The 25157-nt window shown below is 39.0% G+C and overlaps 1 protein-coding gene across 4 annotated transcripts in view; it reads right to left on the bottom strand.

The window, feature by feature from the left end:
* Window positions 1-25157, bottom strand: part of EPHA6 (EPH receptor A6) — a 511169-nt gene that overhangs the window by 59960 nt on the left and 426052 nt on the right. For all 4 annotated transcript variants that reach the window (XM_035315198.1, XM_035315200.1, XM_035315199.1 and 1 more), the window contains 2 exons: window positions 20861-20922; window positions 7809-8018 (listed from right to left, as the gene is read on the bottom strand). In XM_035315198.1, the coding sequence (XP_035171089.1) occupies window positions 7809-8018; window positions 20861-20922 (272 nt within the window). The remainder of the gene's footprint in view (window positions 1-7808; window positions 8019-20860; window positions 20923-25157) is intronic.

The raw sequence follows: 25157 nt of genomic DNA, 5'->3' as shown, positions 1-25157 counted from the left end.
ATCAATTTACTCTATTGTCTTCAATTAAATTAATTCTTAAAGTAAATGTCTAGGAAACATGCTTGTCATAGACTTGACTCAGAACACTGAGACTGTTCAGAAATAGTTGCTTGACATCCCAAACTAGCTAGAAAATTGTTTGTATCATTTTACTTTTCAAAAATCTAAACTATCCCTCACCCCATACACCTAACTTGTGTACCAGTAACAGAATAATCGAAGTGTATTGACTTGCTGCTCGACATCACAGGCAACCCCCCTCCCTACCAGCCCTGCCTCCCCAGGTGCCCATACACAACAGGTTTGAGGCCCTGGAGCTTGAGAGATCGGTGGGTGAGGATGAGGTGAACAGCCTACCCAGGAAGATGCCTATGGCAAGAAAGTCGACTCCATGCCTCAGGACTGCCTCCACTAAGAAAGGTGATTGTTGTAGGCAACTCCGTTCTCAGGGGAACAGAAGGCCCTATTAGTTGACCTGACCCTACCCATAGGGAAGTCTGCTGCCTCCCTGGGGCCAGGGTGAGGGACATTGCCAGAAAGTTTCCTAACCTGGTTCGCCCCTCTGACTACTATCCTCTTTTGATAATCCAGGCTGGCAGAGATGATATTGAAGAGAGAAGCCTGAGGGCTATTAAACAGGACTTTAGGGGACTGGGACGATTAGTAGATGGAGCGGGAGTCCAGGTCATGCTTTCCTCCAGCCCTACAGTGGCAGGAAGGGGTACAGAGAGGACTTGGAAAGCCCACCTGATAAACAGGTGGCTCAGAGGCTGGTGCCAATGCAGAAAGTTTGGGTTTTCTGACCATAGGGAGCTTTACTCGGCACCCGGCTTGCTAACTACAGATGGGTCCCACCTGCCTTAAAGTGGAAAACAGGCACTAGTGCAGGAGCTGGCATGGCTCATTGAGAGGGCTTTAAACTAGGTAGGAAGGGGGACGGGGACAGGGAGGGAATAAGGCTCCTTAGAGGTGTGCCAGGGGGAACAATGTCAGGGCTGGGGGAGCAGGCAATGGCCCAGCTGAAGTGCATCTACACTAATGCGTGCAGCATGGGCAACAAACAATAGGAGCTGGAAGCTATCGTGCAGCAGGCTAGCTATGACTTGGTTGCCATCATTGAAACATGGTGGGACCGCTCCCATGACTGGAGTGCTGCAATGACTGGCTATAGGCTCTTCAGAAGGGACAGGCAGCACAGAAGGGGTGGTGGTGTGGCTCTCTATATTAGAGTGTTTTGATGTTGTGGAACTCAAAGCTGAGACTGGGAATGATAAGGTTGAGTCCCTGGGGGTTAGGATCATCGGGAAGGCCAACAACGCAGGCATCCCGGTGGGGGTCTGTTACAGACCGCCAAACCAGGATGAGGAATTCTACAGGTAGCTGCCAAAATTTGCAAAATCGTCAGCTCTTGTCCTCATGGGGGACTTCAACTTCCCAGACACATCCTGGACATGCAATACAGCTCAGACAAAGCAGTCTAGCAGGTTTCTAAAGAGTGTGGAAGATGGTTTCCTGACGCAGCTGGTTAGTGAGCCTACCAGGGGAGGTGCCCTGATAGACCTTCTGTTCACAAACAGAGAAGGACTAGTGGGAGATGTGGTGGTCGGGAACTGTCTTGGGCAGAGTGACCACAAAATGGTAGAGTTTTCTATTCTTGGCGAAGTCAGGAGGGGGACCAGTAAAACTGCTGTCTTAGACTTCCAGAGGACAGACTTTGAGCTGTTCAGGGCACTGGTTGGCAGAGTCACTTGGGAGGTGGTTCTGAAGGGCAGAGGAGTCCAGGAAGGTTGGTCACTTCTCAAGAAGGAAATCTTAATGGCTCAGGAGCGGTCTGTCCCCACGTGCCCAAAGATGAGCCGACATGGAAGAAGACCAGCCTGGCTGAACGGAGAGTTGTGGCTGGAGCTTAGGGAAAAAAAAAGATGGTTTATGATCTTTAGAAAAGAGGGCAGGCAACTCAGAAGGATTATAAGGATGTTGTAAGGATGTGTAGGGACAAAATTAGAAAGGCCAAAGCTCATCTGGAGCTCAATCTCGCTACTGCTGTTGAAGGCAACAAAAATGTTTTTATAAATACATTGACACAAAAAGGAGGACTAAGGAGAATCTCCATCCTTTAGTGGATGTGGGGGGAAACTTTGTGATAAGAGATGAGGAAAAGGCTGAGGTGCTTAACGCCTTCTTTGCCTCAGTCTTTAGTTGCAAGACCAGTTCTCTCTAGATACCCAGTACCCTGAGTTGGTGGAAGGGGATGGGGAGCAGGATGTGGCCCTCACAATCCATGAGGAAATGGTTGGTGACCTGCTGTAGCACTTAGATGTACGCAAGTTGATGGGGCTGGATGGGATCCACCCAAGTGTGCTGCAGTCGTGGTGAATGGAGTCAAATCCAGTTGGAGGCCGGTCATTAGTGGAGTCCCCCAGGGATCAGTACTGGGGCTAGTTCTTATCTTTATCGATGATCTGGATGAGGGGATCGAGTGCACCATCAGTAAGTTTGCAGACGACACCAAGTTAGGTGTGTGTTGATCTACTCGAGGGTAGGAAGGCTCTGCAGGAGGATCTGGATAGGCTGGACCGATGGGCTGAGGCCAACTGTATGAAGTTCAACAAGGCCAAGTGCTGGTCCTGCACCTGGGGCGCAACAACCCCAAGCAGAGCTACAGACTGGGAGATGTGTGGTTAGAAAGCTGCCTGTCAGGGAAGGACCTGGTAGTATTGGTTGATAGTTGGCTGAATATGAGCCAGCAGGGTGCTCAGGTGGCCAAGAAGGCCAGCAGCATCCTGGCTTGCATAAGAAACAGTGTGGCCAGCACGGCTAGGGAAGTGATTGTCCCCCTGTACTCAGCTCTAGTGAGGCCACACCTTAAGTACTGCGTTCAGTTTTGGGCCCCTCACTACAAGAAGGACATCGAGGTGCTCAAGCGAGTCTAGAGAGGGGCAACAAGGCTGGTGAGGGGTCTGGAGAACAAGTCTTACGAGGAGCGGCTGAGGGAGCTGGGACTGTTTAGCCTGGAAAAGGGGAGGCTCAGGGGCGACCTTATCGCACTCTACAGGTACCTTAAAGGAGGCTGCAGTGAGGTGGGGGTTGGTCTATTCTACCATGTGCCTGGTGACAGGACAAGGGGAAATGGGCTAAGATCGCACTGAGGAGGTTTAGGTTGGATATTAGGAAGAACTTCTTTACTGAAAGGGTTGTTAGGCATTGGAATGGGCTGCCCAGGGAAGTGGTTGAGTCACCATCCCTGGAGGTCTTTAAAAGACATTTAGATGTAGAGCTTAATGATATGGTTTAGTGGAGGACTCGTTAGTGTTAGGTCAGAGGTTGGACTCAGTGATCTTGGAGGTCTCTTCCAACCTAGACGATTCTGTGATAGTAAAGTAAAAAAGAAAAAAATTAAAGTCCACATCCTGAGCTACCAGAAGTTTCACTACTTGCCAGGACTGGTATACACGACTGCCTGTCAATCTGCTTTGCTACTCTAATGAATCTAATAAACACCAAATCTTTCTGAATGGGGCATTTTATTCAACTTGCTGGGTGAGAATCAGATCCATGAAGTTCACAAAGTGATTCACTAAAATATATGCAATAATTTAATTCCCTAATGAGTATTATGGAAATAACGTTTTACATATTAAGATTAAATTCATAAATACTGATGATAAAAAACTGAATATATTTATCTATGTATCACACAATTCAGTTTGTAGGAGGTTTTTATCTAACTAAAAAAAACACACAGATTTAATGAAGAATATCAAAGTGTCACCATTAACACAAATACCAGTTTAGCCCTTTTTTCACTAGTGGCACAGATCTTGGTCTGTTCATACATACGTACAGATTTTGCTATATGTAAGGTTTCCTGGAGACTCATGGCTCTTTTCTAAATACAGGTGAACCCTGAATATATTTTAAAAGTAAATGAATCCACATCATATAACATAGACCACCTAAAAGCAGGGATGCAAGAGCCTGGATGTCCTCTGTATTGACAGGAATGCTTGTTTATATACTAGAAATGTCTTTTCATGAGCTACTGTTGCCTTGGAAACCAATACTAAAAATGAAAATTTTGTCTCTATGGGGAAAAAAACACACCGTATTATTCAGTTATTTCAGAAGTGTCCTTATCTTTTCCTGATCAACCTGAAACAAAGACTGGCAGTTGGGTATTACTAACTCTTAATTCCCTCTTCCTATTCAAGAATAATACCTTGCTTTATTTTTTTTTTCCCCTATCTGTGATAGGAAACAGAGGCCTGCTTATTTTCTGCCAAACCCTCTTATCAAAAAGATACTTACATTCTTTGTCTCAATAGTTTGGAGAAGAAAAAAGGAAAGCCTTTGCAGAAGTCAGAAAGCTGTTTCCTGAAATTTAAGTCTTTTCATGTACTGATTAAAACATTCAACAGCTCTTCTAGTAGTGCCACAGTTTGAAATTATTGGGAAACATACCGTCCTTAAATTGTGTTACTTTGGGGCATTCGTCAGTTTTTCCTATCACTCTTAGTTGAATATTGTTTCCTAACTAGTGCTTCAGCATGAGCACAGAATGCTTCATTTTTCTAAATGGTTTCCTTTCCAGCCTTTTCCTTTCAGGGTTATTGCTTTTTCTAGACTGATTTGTGATTTTTACCCTGCATGTGGGAAGATGTGCCAATAGAAACAATGTAAGATCTATTCTAAACCAGTAAGTAAAGAGGAAGAAAATGTACATCAGATGACAGCAGGAAGACAAAGCAAAATATATTGATAGTCTCTAACTCAAGGCTGTGCCTGCTGAGGTGTGGTAAATCCATAAGATATGATGGTCATTTAGATTATTTTTGTTAGAATGCAAGCTGTTCAGTCACAGAGTGTGACACCCTTATAAAGTTTGATTTCTCTTTTACTCCAGTTTACCTTGTTTTCATCTAGGAATAGGTTCACATACTTCCGACCACTGTATCAAAGATGGGATGACATACTTTTAACAATTCTGATTGACTTGAGTACTGCTGTAGATCTTATTTCCAAATAAAATATCCAATCATAATGTTCTATTTTTGGCACCAGACTAGGACAAGAAGAAAAAAAAAAAAACAGTCTCTTCTGAGTAGTGACAGACAGTGGTATAATGGGAGATGTGAGCCTAAAAATATTACTACTCAATATGCAGATCAACTCTATGGATTTCTTGTAACTAGAGGTACTTTGCTGCTATCAAGAAAAATCTCTGATACATGAAAAAATCTTGGATACATGAATTCTAATGGCACAAAATCTCCATTAAAAGCACTGAGGATTTAACCTTCATGTGGCAAAAGCACAGTATGGAACTAACCAAACTATACGCATGATACATAAACCTCTAGTAATACATGTGGCTTGCTGTTGGGAAAGTGTTCATGAGTTCACTCAGTAAAGTTGATGGATATTCTTGGAATAGTCCGTTGTCAAAGTTCTAGCCAGAACTGCTGCCCTGCATACTATGTTTTCCTTTAGGAAGAAATCTTGGAAGAATACTACCAATGAATACCATGGAGGAAAAGAAAAAAACTGCACCAGCCTAAGGTAGCAGTAGGTTGTGCTGGTGAATAGTTTCCTGCCTCACATCACAGAACATTCATTAATTCTGTTCAGTACAATAACAGGCTCATGATTCTTTCAGAAACTATGCAGCTATGTTGAGGATTTTGAAGTTTTACAAGGCTTCACATCTCAACAAATTTCTATGTATTTCAGAGAAAAAGGTTTCCAGTCACCATGTAAGTCACACACACACACACACACACAAAAAAAAGTTCTTAAAGTTCTTTCCTGATCAGTAATGTTCTGTAAGGGAATTGTTTTTGCCTTTTAACTTTTAACAGGAGAAGGGTGTATGATGTAACAGGTGGTCAGCTAAAGCAGTGAGAGAGTATGATATCCACTGTGGGGTTCTATTCATTTACTATGAAAGGCTGCTTTAAGGGTGTTCTGTTCTGTTTAAGGAAGTCCTTCAACACAGAAATACTTTTTTTTTTTTTTTAAATAGCATTTCCTGATTAAATGTAGCTCTAGATGTGATGAAAAAGGCAAGCACTAACTACTCTGAAAAATTTCCTCACTGGTATGGGCATCCATTAGATAATTACAGAGAATAGTTGCTTGGCAAGTCCCAGTGCCTTCCACCAGCTGAGCTCATCACACCATTGTGATGAGCTCAGCTGGTGGAAGGCACTGGGACAGGTCAACACTGAGTAATGCAACTGAACTTGCCTGTCACTGGGGCCACCAGCTGCCCCCCAAGCATGCTCACATGGACAATTAGGATGGCTCAGCCAACAGGCAACAACTCAGTAAGCTGCAGTAGCTAAAATCAATTAGGTTGGAAAAGACACTTAAGATCATCATGTCCAACCATCAACCTAGCACTACCAGTTCCACCACTAAAACATGTCCCTCAGCACCACATCCACACTTCTCTTAAATATCTCCATTTAGTTTTCCTCCAATCATCACACTAGTAAGCAGTGCTAAACAAAAGAAGCTTTAAGAAATAAATGAGGGAAAACCTCCCCTATGAAGGAAGAAACTAATTTTTTTCCTTCTTCCTTGAAGTTTGAGTACTAACAGCTAGAACCTTGTGAAGTGACTTGTTTTGCCTTAATCAGCTTGCAGTACTGCACAGACCTTGTTCTAAGAAGTGGCTGAAGTTTACAGTGAATTGACCAGAACACTTATTTTCGCCTTAAATGAAGAGTGTGCAGTCCCATTACAATAGCTATACATAATTCAACAGATCAAACAGCACTGACTACAATATTTTTAATTTAGATGTGTTCATCCTTTCAGCCATAAATCACTTTTTAAAGTGAAAGTACTTTTGGCGAAATTACTTAATGCTATTTTACTATCTCTATTGGCATTCTGTCGCTGTGCCCTATCACAGGAACACATACGTTCTGTGCATTTCGGACAATTTGAATGAAAAACCTCTCTGGCTCTGAAGTAACTTTAGTTTCATGTAAGACTAACATTACTTGAAAACTGTCTGTATTTCACTACAATTCTTAATGCTGTGGTAATAGTCATAACAGGAATGCAAATAAATATTTTGCTATGATGAAAAAAAATACTGCATCTGAAGTTGGAGTTCTATTGGCATCAACATGCTCCTTCTTCTACTTGCTCCATACTGCAGATGCAGTTTACTTTTTAAGTTAAATTTGAACAAGCTACTCCGGTTTAACATTTTTTTCTTCAGTGAAAATAGAATAGAAGCCCCCATTCTCCACTATAAAAACCATTTACTTGCATTGCATGATGAATTTTTAAGTATTAATGAGATGAGACTTAAAGCCTGAGAGAAAGGTCTGAAATATTTTTACAGAAGGTAAACTTAAATAAAATAAAATTAAGTTTTAATTTATGAATGCAAATCTTGATACCATGCTTCCGTCAGTGGAATCTGTGAGATGTCCTCCTTCCCAACCCCCCTTTTTAAAAGCATATCTTTGTAAGTCAACTTAGGGAAGCAGAAGAGGAAAGGACGTAGAAAAATAAAAATAAAAAGCAAGAACAGAGAAGTCTCTGTGTTACATCTGCACATTTGCTTAAAAAAAATGCTGAAGATTATAAGCCCCCTCACAAAGGGGAAGAGGAAACAAAAATATTAAAACTTCCCTTCTTCCCTTCAATGAATTGGCAGGGCTATTAAACCACATGCACTGATAATGGAACAAAGCCAGCCAATTCAAACTCTTATATAGATGAATTTGAAACTGGAATAGAAGAGTTACAATGCAATAAGCTGTTCAAATTAGATAAAGCAAACTTACACTTGTTGTATAAGCAGCTTCAGGATCATCCTCTAACACTCGTGAGAGACCAAAATCGGAGACTTTACACATAAGGTTACTGTTGACCAAGATATTACGGGCTGCCAGATCACGGTGTACATAGCCCATGTCCGAGAGGTACTTCATGCCTGATGCAATTCCCCGCAGCATGCCAACCAGCTGGATGACTGTGAAGTGACCGTCATGCTTCTGCAAGTAAAGATAAAAGTTCAAAGAAGATAGTTTTCATGAATTTCATACTAGCGACATTAGCTACATCTTTTATTTAAAATGCCAGCCAGCCAACCTGCCCACTGAAAACTAGCTTTTTCATTTAACTTCCTCAGTGGCACAAGCTGTCAGCATGCAGTTCATCCCCCTTTTCTTCAACACTTCCACTCTCTCTGATCTTTCCTGTGACCACACCTAATCTTTTATCCTTAGTTACTAAGATCATTTTCCCCAATCCCATTTTTTTTAAATGCAAGAATGACAACATAGAAAAGTCCTTCCTCCATCTCTTACTCCATACTCCTAGGAACCAAGAAGTCCTACTTTTACTGCCCCAGCCTTGATGGTCTGCAAGAGATACTGCTGTTGCCTAAAACAGGTAACAAGAGTAACTTTGGAGCTTTACCACATCTCTGTTCTGCATATAACACCATATAATCTCTGAACACTATACTGAAAAGGAGATTTGGGCTGATATTCAGGGGATCATGCATGGCTTCTCCAGTCCTCCTAGGTGACTGAAGTTAAGCCCAGACCTATGAAAGCATTAGGCTACTAAACTTGTACTTAGATGTTCAACTCCAATAGATTTCAGCAGAAGTTGTGTTGCTAACTGCACTCATCTATGTAATTAGTATTGGTGGGCCTCCATTTCCCATCTGCAAAATGAAAATTAATGCTTCTATACCAGCTGGGTCAGAAGACTGCTGAATTCCTTGGTAGTGGGGACCAAACAAATACCTATGATGAAGTTTGATGATGACCTCTTGCCTGATTTACATCTGCTCTATCTACCCTTTAAGGCAGACTGCTGACAGCAGAATTTTTGTGACCTCAGCTGGCAGACATTTAGCTTCTCATGGATTATTCAGTGAGCCAAGCTTTTACGTTAGCAAGAACAGCTAAGCAAAAAACAAACAGCTCTTCCCTACAAGCAAGTTAACTTCCCATTTTTTCTTTGGACACTTTCAGCACTTGGCTACATACAAGTAGCACTCAGGACCTTTCTATTGCTTAGTTCATACGTTTAAGTTAGATAAACTTCACAGTCAAGTCCAGTAAATTCATTAGATTAATTAAAGCAATAAACTCAACTGCACAGATATGCTTATTCTTATCCCTGAACAGCAAGTCATTTTAGCATATCTATCATTCAGAACTCATTAGTTTGGGGCCTACATTGAACTAGTCAGGTATACAAGCATAAAAAGAAACAAGGGACTAGTGCTCTAACGTGTAAAAAAAAAAACCACAACCAAACAAAAAAAAACACACACAAAAAAACAAACACACAACGCCCAGTGAATACACATAAAAACATGTGCAGGGTACTGAGGTTGGTGTTACTTGCTCTTTGTGTTACTAATCCATCTGTCTCAGGACAGACAGTACCAGACCAAGACCTGCCTGCAACATATAATATGTCTACTTAGATCAAGTATTTTTATGTTTTAAATGTAAAAATTAAAAGGAAAAAATGTCCCTTGTGCATAACAGACTGCTAAATTGAGAGTTGCTCACCTATAAAGAGGTTTGAAGAAATAACTCTTAATGTCATTACTGATTGATTAAGCTCTACTGGGTACAAAGAAGAAGAAAGACAAACTTTGCAAAAAGAAGCAGGAGAAATGATGTGGATTTTGCAGTTTGCAGAACTCCTGGAGTATCTTAAAACTCTTCTAATTCCTTTAATAAAATTGATTGGAAAAAAAAAAAAAGCTCAAATACAATAGTACATGAAATCCTGGTTTAGAGATAAGGTACCAACCAATACTATTGCACTTTTATTATTAATTATTATTATTGTTATAATAAAACAGAAATAAGAAAAAAAAAAGCACATGAAATTTAAGACATACACAGTTAGACTCCAAAGCTTCTATTTTAAGATAACATATCTTAATACTAAAGATTGGGCACCAACTCACCTAGCCTTCTAGAACACCGTACAGCCTCATGCTTCTGAGAACACTTGTTAGTTAGACAGCCATACGTCAACCCGAAGATGAACAGTATCACCATGTCACAGCCTTCTCCAAACTGACACACCATCAAAACCACCTACATTTGACAAATTCATAGCAACCTTTCCCCATGAATATCCCCAAGGCTCTAAGCCATCACATCACAGCTGTAAGCCTGAACCTGCTTCATTATCTCCATCAAAGCCACCTGTAATCAACTGGTTCTGCAGACAGCACTCAGCTGAGGGTCAAGACACAATTAGAATACGCTCACATCCTAGAAACAGTAAGGCTGGAAAAGACCTGCAAGACCATCCGGCCCTACCATCACCCTGCCACCAATGTCACCCACTAAACCATATCCCTAAGCACCACGTCCAACCTTTTCCTGGACACCCCCAGGGTCAGTGACGCCACCACTTCCCTGGGCAACCCAATGCCTGACTGCTATTTCTGTGAATAAATGTTTTCTAATTTTCCAACCCAAACTTCCCCTGGCACAACTTGAGGCTATGCCCTCTAGTCGGTCTCACTTTAGTGCCAGGTAAAACTATGGAGTGATTCTTTTTATTTATTTATTTATTTATTCTTGGAGTTATTGAAAAACTCCCAGAACTGAGTTTATTGAGGCCCGCTAATGGGCCTCAGTGTGCCTGCCAAGGGCTAAGGTGGAGAATCTGCCTGTCCCAGACATCCCCTGGGTGCCGGTGCCTCAGGGCTGAGCACATTGGACAACAAGGTATTTTAAAAAAGGGAATCCCCTGTTATGGACCAGAAGAATAAGGAACCCTTCAGAGACCCAAAACATGTCAGTGACAGATATGTTAAGTAAGAACTTCCCATTACTATTTAAGCAAGGAGAGACAAAGGACAATGTTTTAACACCTTACTTTAAGCATCTGCCAACAAAGTAAAGACATGAGACCTATCTAGTATTTCATCTATTGAAGCCACAGTGTTTTTTTGTTTTGTTTTGTTTTTCTTTTTATTTCTTTCTATTGAATAATACAAACTCCTCATGCAAACTACTAATCTGGGTTGCTAACAGTTAATTCTTTTTGCACTTACCCTAGATTAATAACTTTTTTTTTTTTTAAGTTTACTGTAGAATTAGGATTTGAAACAAAGCACCCATAGCTTGCTTTTGTAAAACAACCATGTAGCCCCCCCAGCCTCCTAACAAAGCACCAACAAAACCACCACCACCCTCAACCTCTAGATTTTACCTTTTCCTTATCATCGTTCACAGTTCCATTATTTCAATGATCAAAACCTCAGTCATCTGCAACACCTCCCTTAACCTTTTGTCCCTTTAAATCACAAGCATTCATTCCTTCCTTTTTTAATTTGTTCTATTTCAAATTTAGACCATGCTTGACTGATTTTTCATAAAACATAACCTTTTTCTGCTCTTTCCAAATCTCAGTATTTGCCTTACCAATATAGCAGAAATGCCTGAGTTAAAAACAATCACATGCTTTTGCCATTCTCTCTCCTTCAAATTTCTTTGAGCTTCTGCCTTGACAAAAAAAGTTCAAGCTTATCTTTACCTTTAAAAAATGGCAGACTTGCTAACATGCCAGTTACAATTTTATTCTGTTCTCTTTCTTCCTCTGATATTTCTCTGAATCCTCTTCCGCATCTGTTCCCCTCTGTTACTTCTCATTCTTGGTTTTATATTGTTTAATACCACCTTCATGGCTGGAACAACTACATTTTCCTGTCAGCAAAACCATCTCTTTCTCAAGTCCCTCTGTAATCACTTATTCTGCATTGGCTTCTATGCCAGCTGCATTCCCTTACCATCTATAAACTGTTTTCTTCTAATATAAAGAAATATTTGTCTAATTTATGCTGACCACAACAAGGACTATGGACCGTATTTAACCCATGGAAAATTCAACTAAGTTGGTGAAATTATAGTAGGTATGAATCTGGCCTCATATATTCAGTGTCTGTAAATCCCCACATCCATCTGTGAGTCAAACCAATCCTTTAGCAACTTTCCATTATCTTGTTTCATTTGCTTGTCCTATAGGGACATGAAACACTCGTTTTAATGATATGGCAGTTGTTATCTAGGGGTTTATTTTGATTCCCATGACTTACATTTGAAATATATTTTTGATAGGATTCCTACTGGGTTGTTAAAGGTGTTAATCAATACTGGCAGCAATTCAGACCCCAGTAGACTTACGACATTTATCCTATCATCATACCAAATTTTAATCAGGCTTTAATGGCTTTGCTAAATAAGCTTTTCTTATCAACTGAATATAAATGCATTATCTGGATAGTTGCCATTGAATTTATGTAGGCCCTTCGAAAGGCCTGAAAATAGTTGTTTTCCATTCAGTTACAGTTTGCTTCCATTTGCTTCCAAAAACCTTCCATTTGTGAAATATTCTCATCATGCTATGAACTCTTTAATAATACTGATGTATAATAAGACAGTTAAGAGGGTCAGTTATTTCAGGGGAGGAAGGAAGAGATCTTAAGTTTCTCTCACTGTTTTTTATTTTCTGGTTTCCAGCTCCAGCCTGCACTAGTTTAGTGCTTTTCTACAAAGCCATGGAATTTTTCTCTTTTCAGAAGGTTTTTTCCATTTTAGTACTGAATAACTTCCTGGCAGAGTGGCAAGTCAAATTTCCTGTATCGTTTATGGACTTAACATCTACTCCGAAATTCACTTCTTTACTTGCCCTATAGGTGAGAGTGAGATCTTAGCACTTCTATGGCCTTATATTCTGAGAAGTGTACAGGATTTGCTACAGGTGTAAATATTCCTCTGCAGATGACTTAGATCTTATTTTTGAAGGAGAATATCATTGAAAATGGTGTGTCTAGGTCTAACTTGGATCATCTTTACCACTGAGAGTTCTTATGGTTCACTGTATGAAAGACCTAGTTTTTACCATGAATTTACTGTTACTATTTGACAATGCAAAGTAAATGGTAGATCATTATCAGGCTAAATCTTCCAGTGTTCAAGCTGAAACCTGGTATTACTTAGAAGTGTAATTCATGCGTTATACTATCATGTGGATTGCACTCGTGTTTCTACCACTGGTACTGAATTAGATCAACAGTCAATTTCTTCTTTAATTAATGGCTACCAGGATTTCATACAATTAATAACATGTAATTTCATTAAATGTAATACATATAAAGCTGAAATTACTTTAGTTCATTTTAAATGCTACTGAGCGATCCTACACCACAAGAATCTAACTGCCTCTTCAAGCATTAAAAATGTGTTATTATACTGCCATCAGAAGGAACTATAGATGCGTGTCTTCCTCCCACTCGTAGGAAGTCTTTTTATTACTAAAAATGTTGCAAGATAGAGCTGTTCTGAAGCTTATTTTAGGACACAATAGCTACACTTGAATCTGGACATAGCAGGGGCAGTAGCCTTGTAACCTGTGACCCTGCCTTCCTCTCCCAGCTGTAGCAACAAGAAAGGGCTGTCCTGGCATAACTGGGTGTCCCTGCCCAGTGGGAGAACTGGAATATAGCTGTCACAGAGTTGGAAGGGACTTTGAGTGGGATCCAGATGACATCCTTGCCTTTTGTCATGCCTGGCATGCTTTTTTTCACTGCACTTAAAACCATTAAGACAGTATTTCTTATTCCATCAGCTTCATACTAGGACCATCTTAAATAAGACACCTCCCTTGAGTATGACACTTTTACTGGCACAGAGAATAGATTTCATTTCCTTTTTGTAACTGTTTTTGACACCCATGATAATCTCTCCTGCCTTTTTCTTTGGGCTAAAACCAAGTTCAGTCCAAAGATCTCTTTTTCTCAACATGTTTTATTTTCTCCAATGTATCTTCTTTTCAGTTTTGTTGTGTACTCTGCCCAGTGAATTCATATAGTTCTTGAAGTGTTACGGTCCAAAGATGTAGTACTGTAAGGCCTCACCAGTGTCAAGCAATGAGGAACGGTGACCTCATATAACTTGCAGGGGATACTCCTGTTTCTGGATTGCATTGTGGTTGCTGTTCTCACAGCAACATGACATACCTGACCGACTTTAAAATCTAGATTCATTTCTTCCAGTGAACTTCTTTCCGAGTAGCTGTTCTTTGTTTTCTACATTATATTATTATTCCAGCCTCAGGGGAGTATCTTGCCCTTGTCCTTACTTGTTTCTAATTAGTTTCTAAAACCAACTAGTTCCTAAATTATTTCTTAAATGTGTTGTGGTGATTTTAAATTCCAGCTTTCTCTTCCTGTCTGCCTGTATTCCTACTCAGCTTTGCGTTGTCTGAACACTTCTTAAGTTTAGTCTTCATCTTAGGATCCAGGAACTTAACAAAAATATGGAGAAACAGACTGCAAAAAAACCCACAAACCTACTTCATATGACTTCACATCAAAGTCTATTTTCTCTCCATACAGTATCTAGCCAGTACTGTGTCCATGTACAGAAGTTTTGTCAAGACCATATTACTCTAGCTGCTCATAAGGATCTCATGTGATAGAGTTTTAAAGCCTTACTAAAGTCAAGATTTATGATATCAACTGCTTTTCCCATACCCACAAAGCCTGTACCCTGTTACAAAAGGAAACCAGACTGTTTGACATAATTTGTTCTTGACAAATCCACATTGGCTCATACTTATCACTATTATCTTTAAGGTGCTTATAAATACTTTTTTGATAATTTGTTCCAAAAATGTAACAGCGGTTTGACATTAAGCTGACTGGCCTGTAATTTCTTTACTTCTCTTTTCCCTTCTTTTTAATACATGGCTGACACTGGCTCTGTTATAATCTCCTAGTTTCTCATGTATTTTCCACAAATTCTCAAAGATAGAGCACACTGAAAGTTTCCACATGCCACAAATTCTTTTTGGCTTCAAATACAAGACAGTTGTTTGTAATACATTTCTTGTTGCTCAGTAGGAAGAATATTTACAGGGATTAAAAAAACACAGCATTTGCAAACGAACTTCTCACAGTAGTATCAGAAATTATGTTTTCTGCATCTTTTAACAAGGTGAGACATTGCTTAAGAAGAAATGTTGGCTCTCTAGCATCACAGACACTAGCATCTCAGGCTAACCTTAAATCACATACGTACTTGTTGCTTCCCGTTTCACTATTAAGGTATCACATTCACTCAAACTCAGTTTCTAATTTCTCTTTTTTTTTTTTCTTTTTTCTTTTTTTTTTTTTTCCTTTGGTTTAGAAAAAAAGTATCTGTATCAGTAGTCTCCAATGCAAGTTTTCTTCTATACAGAGTTATTTTTGAAATCAAAGGAAATGAAAATGCTGCCTTTATTCTACCAGGAAAGGAATGTGCCTCCAATAAATAAAAGTGCACATGAACGCTGTATGTGAAAGCAAAAGAAGGAGTATTAGTTATGAGCTCTAATGCTGTTGCCTCTCTGGATGCAGATAAATAATAAGGGGAACCATTAAACTTCAGAAAGGCCATCCGGCCTCTTTTCCCCAAAGCTGACTCTGTCTAGTGAGGCCAAGTTAGATGGATTTACAACATATACTTTACAGCATCATTTTATAGAACTTTCTACCGGTCTTCATTTTTCTTCTTTCTCCCTTTTTCCCAGCCTCACTAAATGTAGGTGTCTGCTGCAGCATCTAAACTCTAGCTGAAAAAAGTGAGAGCCTGATAGCAAAGCTGCCCTGAGAATAACTTCATAACGATTACTGCATCAAAGAGCAATATATCATAATATTTTCTCCTTCCAGTAACATATTTTTTCATGTATTTTTACACTTATCTTAGCTGCTGCTAGACATGCCTCAAGGGATTAAAATTTGGTGATGAATTCCTGGGTTTCACTTGCTGTACAGTCTGCTGCTGTTAATGTTTTGAGGTAGTTAAGCAGATTTTATAGAATCTTTAGAAAAATATTTTCTTTGGAAGAAAATATGTTAAGGATTTTTACATGCTATAAACTCCTGCTATATTTACATGCTATAAATAAATCTATTTTTTTGAAGAGTATTTTAGTTTTCTTATGTGAAAAGAAATCTAGGTAAGAAAGGTAGGAAGAAGATCATTACTATTGCAAATGTTAACAGTGAAGAAGGCAGAAAGACCCTGTGATTATCCACGGTAAATTAATCCCTTCCTCCTACAGCTCAGAGATTTACAAAACTGGACAAGACTGGAGCATCTTTCTTTGAAACATAAACATCCATCTCTTTGGGGAACAGTTAAGGGAAAATGCTGCCAACACTCACGAGCTGCTTAATCCTCATATTCTCTTTCCCACATGAATCCCTGGAGAGCACACAGTTCTCTTCTTTGCTGTGGGCCTTGCCTTATTGCCCCAGCTATTGGTTAGCATACGTTGGACACTGAGCGGCAGTAAGACACTGACAGCAGCCTGGTGGTCTGCAGCTGCAGACAACACTCACAGGTAGCACACTGAAAGAAGTTATAGTACTCTGGTGACAGCTTTTTGGTTATTTTACAGTTTTTTAAAAGCCAGCTTCTAGCTGTGTTCCCTTTCTGTGGTTTTAAATCCCCAGAATCAACAAACCACAATGACAATGAGCACAGACCAAAGCCTGCAGATGTTCTCCACGTGGGAACTGAACCTATGAAGCAGTAACTTCCCAAAGCACCCAAGCCACCTTGCCTCATTGTGTTTGTGTTCCTGTTCATGTGATGCTAAACGTAATTGCTTTAGCCAAAAACGAACTGTTAGATGGAGCTGTGAAAAAAGCAGATGAGATCTGACTCTTAACAGCTACATAGGTCTGCGAGGCATCTATTTAGGGAGTAGGCTAAGCAGGGGAGGGTGTATCAGTGTGAAAAGACCAATCTCAGGACAAAGTACCTTTATAGGAATTATTGCGATCATCTGACAAGTGAAATATTGCCCAGTCACAGCACAATAGCTAAGTGAAACTGAGATTCAGACTTGGCTAATATTACTGCATCATCCTCCAAACTCCAGCATGGGCTTGGGTACAACATAGCACTCATCTCTGTTTTCCCTCAGCAAATGAGGACTGCATTTATGTCACATTTGCAGGCTGCAAGATCACCCAGCAGTGATTCGCGTGCCAATGTGGTATACTCAGTCATGGCCATGCTCAGAGAACAGGCACCTTGAACCCACTGAAGTGGCAGACAGCTTATTAAATAGGTTTCGCAGTTTTTAGGCATTTATTTATTTATTTATTTCATTATGCATCTCTCAGTTGTCTTTCTTGTCATATCTTCTATACGCTGTGTCAACAAGCACGAGCAAACGTATCTGACTGCAACTATCCTGTCTAATTACTGAGTACATCCTTCTATCAGTTCGGATAGCTGTCCTTTCAACTTTTCATATGTTTATTAATTTCCTCATATGCTTGCAGGATAAGTGATTTCTAAGATCTCCATTACAGAGGCAGGTGACTGAAACAGAAAGACAATGAGTCCTATCCAAACTCTGCATGTGAAGTTGGTAACAGGACAGGAAATCGCTTAAGTGTCAGCTCCTTTCTTCCCCCACACAGCGTACTCTTATCTGGCAGCTGTGGGAGCAATACTGAAAGAAAAGCTTCTAGCCCATAAGGAAATACTTAAGTGGAAGCTCACATCCCTTTTCAAAGAAATCTCTCAAAGTGTCACCAGAAGTGAGCTCATGTATATCGCATTTCTGGTCAAATGACCACTTCTTTGACAGCAAATTTCATGTTTACTTTTGTAGGATGATTAACTTATATACATCAATCTTGTATGAGAAAAAAAAAAAAGATACTGAGCTTCATGTTAGGATAATGAGTTTTATATAACTGCAAAAATAATGCTGGATTTTTGAGGGAGATTTGGTGTCATGTGTCTCCAGCAATTTAGGATGTCTCATGGTGTGCAATCTGCTGTAGTTGATGATGTAGATGATGTAGCCATCATCTTACTACAGAATCAGTTCTAATTAGCTGATGCCCTTCCATAATGAAAATATCTGCAGCATCTTCACACTGCAAATACATGCCAACTTTTTACTGAAAAGCTCAAAGTTAGCAGTTCAGTATATGGGATGTTTTATCAAGAGGGGAAAACGTAATTTGGCGGAGTTTGCTATTTAATACATATAATATTTCATACAAATAACGGTAAGTAAGGCACTGGTGTATGGACTTGGCCACATAACTGAAACCAAAATACAGCACTAAATAAGATGAAGGATGGGTGTAAGCCATTGGCCTAGGTTTCAAGGGAATTGTTTTCATTTCTGATCTCTACCATGCACTTCGTGCACAATACTGTGAAGATTACTTAACATCTTGGTGCTTTATTTCCCTATCTGTAAATCAAGGAATTAGAGACTACTGAGAGTTTAGGTTTAGGGTTCAAGGGGACTTCTTACTTGGGAGTTTAAGATTCCTGGCACAACTTGTTTGCAAAATGTCTTCCCTGAGGAGTCTTTCTTTGGACTCTCCTCACACAACTCATCACAGAGTCTCTCTCTGAGACTGTACAATTGACCCATTTCTGCAGGCCTCTGAGGAAGGACAGGTTGGAGGGATGTGCTGCTTAATGCCTGCAGGTTGCGCCATGGGGGAAGTCTTTCTTATGAATTTTTTTTTTTTTTCCCTCACTAGCTCTCTGTAAAAAGATTTTTCTCTATAACAAGTTATTCTTTTAAATAATAAGGAAGATAGACTATATCACAAAGTCTTCCAAATCTCAGCACATAGAAATTGTTATATTCACCAAATACCTTTCATTAGGATTGTTAAAGATAAACCCTCTCTGCTTCTTTGTATCTTCACAAAAGCTTTTAAAAGTGTAGACTTATATCTGCAGGAAACAACTATTATTAATGAAGCAACTGGATTTCTTCTTAAATAGGTTACTTTGCAGCCATTTGCTCTGCTAATTATTAACAGAAATGGTGTTGATATATCCACTGTGCTTTGGGATGCTGAATATTATCTGAAAACCTTTTAAAAACCATTTGAGAAGAATAAACCCCATCTGAAGTGTGAATTGAAACTGTAAAATAATACACATGGAAACCAGCTGCAGAAATGATTAGCTCACATTTTTCCCCAGCAGTTTTGCCTGCAATATCTTTTGCAATGTGAGAAGTATTGCTTCACAATAACACCATAATTTTGCTCATGTCAGTTTCTATTAAAGTATCCTAATAAGTAGTAATTGTTCTGACAAATAAAAGCATGTGAATAATAAGTAGAATATAGATATCATACTAGAGCATCTCAGAGAAAGATAATTCTGTCATGAGTTATTTCAGTATTTGGTTTAATTCTCTTCTATGAAATTTTGCACACACACACATACACATGCATGTACAAAGAAAAAGGTTTTGGGCCCAGGCAAGTCTTCCTGGGTCACTGCTATAAAATTACAGACCATGGAAATCCAAGGTCCTCAAATCAGTGGCAGTCTGTCTGTCTCATGCAGATGGATAGAGAGATGAGCCAGAAAGGCAAGAGGGGTCATCTTTTAAACCCAACCAGTTTCTAGAAGATCTTAATGATACCAAACTCTCTCCAGAAGATACCTAGATTTTGATCAACCATCAAATTCTCACCAGAAACTGCGGTGTTGTTATGTTTCTGACAACAGATGTTCGTCATGTATCTTGACAAGGAAAGCAAAAAATGTATTTATATTTTGGACAGTCGGTGGACAGCAAGGGACACTACAGAAAAAAATTACAACAGAATAATCAAAAGCAAATTGAAGGGATAAAAAATATGTAGAAATATCTAAAATAATGCCTTTGGTGTGCTTTCAAGTACCCTCTGTTGCAGATGCTCTTCTCTAGGTTACCTCTTTTCTGAATCTGCTGTCAAACAAGTGCTGTCTGTATGACTTTCTCTCCCTCTTGCTCATTTGCGTGTCTTCTTTCTAAAGCATTGTCTGTTCTTTCCCTCCTGGTTATTCACCATTTTCTCTTAGCAATTCCTTCTTCCTGCTCCCATAGCATCCTTCGTCATCATGATCTAGATTTTCCTACAAATATTTTCACAGCTCCTCATGGAACACCTCTCCTTTGTGCCTGGGCGATCCTTTTCAAGCACATCCACAAAACCACACTCCTCAACCTTCCCCAGACCTTTCCTACACTCCCAGCTTTACCATTCTGCAAGACAGCAGTGGCAAGTCAGCAGGCTAGTAAGGACTGACATTTACTTTCTAAGGCAAATTTGAAATACTTGACAGTCACACAGTTTCTTATGTCATTAGGCCTCCAGACACTTCCAATGGTAGTGTCAACAAAGAGGGTGTTTTAGGATAAGTTTAGCTTCAGGGGTCATCCTTTCCTTCTCCTTTTCTAAGAAAAGCTAAATACAATTGTGCCAACATATTTTTCACACTTTCTATAGTCCTTATTTAATGTTTACAGAGTGACCTTTGGGGGTTAATTAGTGCCGGGACACTTCACCCATGAACTGTTTTCTAATTCAATTTATTAAATGCAAGTAACCATAAATAATTATAAATCAATTACCAAGTCTATTCTACACTTCACCAGCCAAAAATATCATAACAAAGTATTTTTGAAGGTGATTGTGCAAAATGAACAGTTTCCATAAACCTAGGTATTTATGCTTCAATTTATCTTTTCCTTCACAATAACGCTAATTGAAATACATTTTGCTAAATATGGGAGCTACTCTTGTAGAAGAAATCAATTATATTCTTAAATTTATATCTTCTTTTTTTCCAGCTATGCTCTAATGTATCACTGTAACTTAAAAATGTACCCTGGGGAAAATGCTTCTATTATTCACTAAAATTCCATGAATAACATTATGGAGAAATTAATTTATGATAAATGATTTAAAATCTTAACCTAGAATGGCTTCTTATTCAAATGTCATCATAAAAAGGCACCTTACCCGCAGAAAGGAGTCAAGGGATCCATTCTCCATGTATTCAACTACAATCATTACTGGTCTGCCTGGAAAACAGCAAAGAAACACATTAGGATTACAGACGTATTATGGGGCTTTCATATTTCCAACTGTTAGGCACAGATTAGTGACATTACCTAAATATGTTACCCATTTTCAAAATCCTCATTTATATTACAAACACAACTCCTTGTATTATTCTTGAAGAGTTATTTTCTATTTTTTTTAATTGTAGTGAATTAGCTGTACATCATTTGCTGTGGTGTATTCTCCCCTTAAAAAGGATCAAATAAGAGCCCATTATTTCCAAATAACAATACCTGCTGTACCTCCCATCAGGAACTGCTCCATCTGACTTAAATCTACTTTGAATGTCTTGCAATAACAGTTTGGAATATAGGCAAGGAACAAAATCATAAGCCATCTCCAAGAAATAACATACTCAGTGCCATGATTTTCCTTCTCAAAGAAAAATTATCTCAATGATTTAGTGGCAAACAGAAAGACAGAAAGAGATACCACAAAAATCCCTTCCAGACTGTGTGTGTGTGTGTATATGCATGTATGAGTGCATGTTCCCTTAATCCAGCAATACTCTGAATTCATGATTGCACTTAAATGTACACACAATGCTATCCGAATAAAAGTTTTGCTCAACCAGCACTGCTTTCCAGTTAGGTTCCAGGATGGCATCACACACAAATTCAGCATTCTTTAGAATACAAAAACAAGTTATATTCAGTTCTTATGAAAAAATACAAATATGAAGATAAACTTTTAAAGTGGGCACTTTACTAAATACCATTTCCCTGTTGATATCCAGGACTAAGCCACCACTCTGGAACTGCTTGACAGAAGAGGTACAAAGAGCATGTTAATCAGACTGTGCCGCAAGATGTTTTTTAGAATTGTTAATACTGCAAAGGAGCCATTCTGATGTATGCAAAACTAATGTAACATGTAAGTATGTCAGTAGGATAGGGAAGGAGGTAGAAATCTTAGACCGTGAAACTTCTCTTTTCTTGAGAAAGGCTGTCTCTTTTGGGGTCTGTGGAAAACCGGTGCTGCATCAAGTGGTGAAAACACAAGTCCTCCCTTTTCACTTTCTCTAAATGTTAGCTGTTCCGGTATTTTTAACATCCAAAACAGGCCTCTTTCAGGATCCATTTCTCAAATTATCACTGTGCTTTATTTGGACAAGGTCATTGTGAAACGAACACAATATTCAAGGTGAGAAAGCACTGAGTGGCATTATGAGCATTCAAGTACAATTTCTTTTATATCTTTCTCTTTGGTTTGATTAATAGTGGAAGCGTTAATTAAACTTTCCACAATACACAATCAACCACAGACAGGTATTTCTCTTAGGCTATTACAGTTAACCTTGTATTTAAAAAAATACACAAGGTGTTTCTCTGTTCCTTCCCAACATGTTGACATTGTATTCCGTGTGTGCTGGTGATACTCATTCATGTGCCTTATTCTAGTCTTTCTGGACTCCCTCACAACATTCCTTCATTTATTCTAATAAAATGTGATGTTCTTTCTGTATTTACCCTCATGTTTAGGTCCCCAATGAATAAAACAGTGCTTAATAATGTTTACACAGTAGTAAATTTTTTGTGTGTGTGTGTGAAAATTTTCAGCTGCATTCTTTATCTTTTTGAATAGCCTTTCTGAAGTGTGAAGAATTAACAGCTATTTTTTTTAATTGAATGTTTGGTCTCACCTACAAGTATACATCTGTCGCCAAATCAGTTTATTTACATTCATCTGCATCTGTTGGTTATACCCTGGTTTTGCACCATACGTTTAAACAATACTTCGATTTTAAGCTATTAACAATCAGAGCATTTAAAAAAATTAACCTTTTCTTTACTTCCCCTTGCTTACACTGACTAGTTCTGTAGCCTAGTTTATTTTGTTTCAAGCACATGAATATCTAGATTGCTGTACTTCTACTATTCACTGATTGTCAAGGGACTGAAATCTCCATATGAAAGGAATATTCTATAATCTGGAGAAGTAAACAAATGGCAGCCTGGTGCTAGAGGATCTTATTATATGCAGAACTTGTATTTACAGACAAGCTTTCTAAAGCAAGCAGTAGTTTCTAAAGTGTTGCAGACTGCAGCGTCTTGCAATAAATAAGGATGTTAACCAGCTTTCAGATGGTGTATTTGTTCAGGCTCAAGTTATCCTGAATTTGGGTAAATCAACAAATAAAACACCTTTATGGAAAATTTACATTTGAAGGGAATGACAAATGGAACTATTGAGCTTCAAAACAATGCCTCTAGTTTCCTGTCTGCAACTCTTTGGCACCCTACATTTCAGAAACTATTTTCTCTAGAGCTTCATAGGCTCTCATCACATCTTTTGTGCTCCCTAGATGTATATCCTCTAACATAAATTATTTTCATACTTACTTTGCCAAGTCATTTTTTAATTCTTCTATGTTCTGTCCCAAAACACATAGCCCCACCCCCCCCCCCAAAAAAAAACACAGAAACAAAACAAAACAAAACAAACAAACAAAAAAAAAACAAAACAAAAAAAAACAATACAAAACACTGAAGGAACTATTCTTCATTTTGCTCAGACCAACAGTATGAACTTCCAGGCCACAACAGTAATGAAATGTATCTATATGCATTCATCTCTGGATTTAAAAAGAGATTTCAGTATTTTTCACTAGACAAATGTTTATGAGATTTTAAAATGCTTGATGTCTTCCTTTAATCACTTGAAATGCATGCCTTAATAAATCAAGCCATCCTTGATGAAAATACTGCATAATACAATGTGACATTTCAAGAATACATACATAAAGTCATCTCTATATCACAGAAATGGCATGATCAGGTAAACACACCGAAGTAAATTTCTTTTAGTCTTCAAACAGGTTGCTGTGTATTGGACAATCTGCACAGCATTAAGTATTCAGGAATTTTGTTGATTAAAAATTTAATCACAGAAGCTGACATTAGCTTCCCACAGGCTCAGTCTGTATCCCTTTCCATGCTACCTTTAATTTCAAATGAACTTGATGTGAGATAGTGTAAACCTTCAAGACACCAAAAAATGAACCCAGCTCCATCCCTCGATTGCCTTAAGCAAGAATCCTAAGCCTGGAACCTAACACGAACTTCTCCAACAATCTTCTTTTAGTACATCAGCACTTGATAAAAACCATCGTATTTTGGCTGCAAGCTTAATATATCACTGAAGATATTTATGTGTTCCTAGCTGGATTGTGACAGGCAATACAATAGGACTTCCAGCCAGTGTAATATTTGTCTTTGGAGTACATGTAGATCAAAAAATGTCTCAGGTAGTGTTTTGGTTGCTTGAAGATATAGTAATATAAAACTGCTACACAGCAAATTCTAATGGATACATTTATCATCAAAATGGTAATACATAGGTTCTACGCCCAGCAAACAATTATGGTAAAATAATTCTATAGGTTTGCAAATTCCATACAATGATCTCTAAGTATTTTACAAATATAAGAACACCAAGCATCAGGAAAGGTAAGGCAGGACAAAACTTGATTTCAAAGGTGTGGAAAAACCGGTTTGGAAAATCAAGTGGCCTTCTCCACCTCGAGACAGTAGTCTCCAGGCCACATTTGGGTACCAATACACAATGTTGTACTTCATTCCATAGCTCACGACCTTGCAGAGACACTTGTGTGGTTCCACCGTGCATTCACGTTGTGTGAACAGGCTCTCCCATTCGCAGCTGAAGGATCGGGACCAAAGGACTCTGGAGAAGCTGGCTGAGATGTGAGGATGAGCAGCTGACTCCAGCACATCCAAGGTGAGAATCCAACATTGGATATCTCGGTCCAGAGACTGAGCCACTAGTCCCAAGGGCATGTGGTGGGACTGACTGGAATGTCCACAGAGAAAAAAAAGGTCCTGATAATAAATGGCCATTGGACCCCATTCTTTCCAGGTCTGGGAAGCAAACCCTAAAAGCACAGCCCTAATTCTGATGCCCTTAACATAACAAAGCACAATCTGGGATGCCTAACCTCTAAAGGGTCTGATGGCAGCCAGCCCAGGACTGGCATAGAACAAAGTTCCTGGTAAGCCAAAAGCTATGCATGATATTAGTTGCTGTAAATTTTATTTATTTATTTAGCTGCAAAGAGCAGATGTTATCTTTTATACTGTGGTACAATCTGAGTACTGAAAAGATTAAGGTTTGTGCTGAACACTCTATAAACACAGAATACTGCTTTTGCCTTAAAGAAGACTACAAAACTCATTTT

This window comes from Oxyura jamaicensis, chromosome 1 (assembly GCF_011077185.1).
Source record: "Oxyura jamaicensis isolate SHBP4307 breed ruddy duck chromosome 1, BPBGC_Ojam_1.0, whole genome shotgun sequence".
Taxonomy (NCBI): domain Eukaryota; kingdom Metazoa; phylum Chordata; class Aves; order Anseriformes; family Anatidae; genus Oxyura; species Oxyura jamaicensis.
This window is presented reverse-complemented; position numbering and strand designations above follow the sequence as displayed.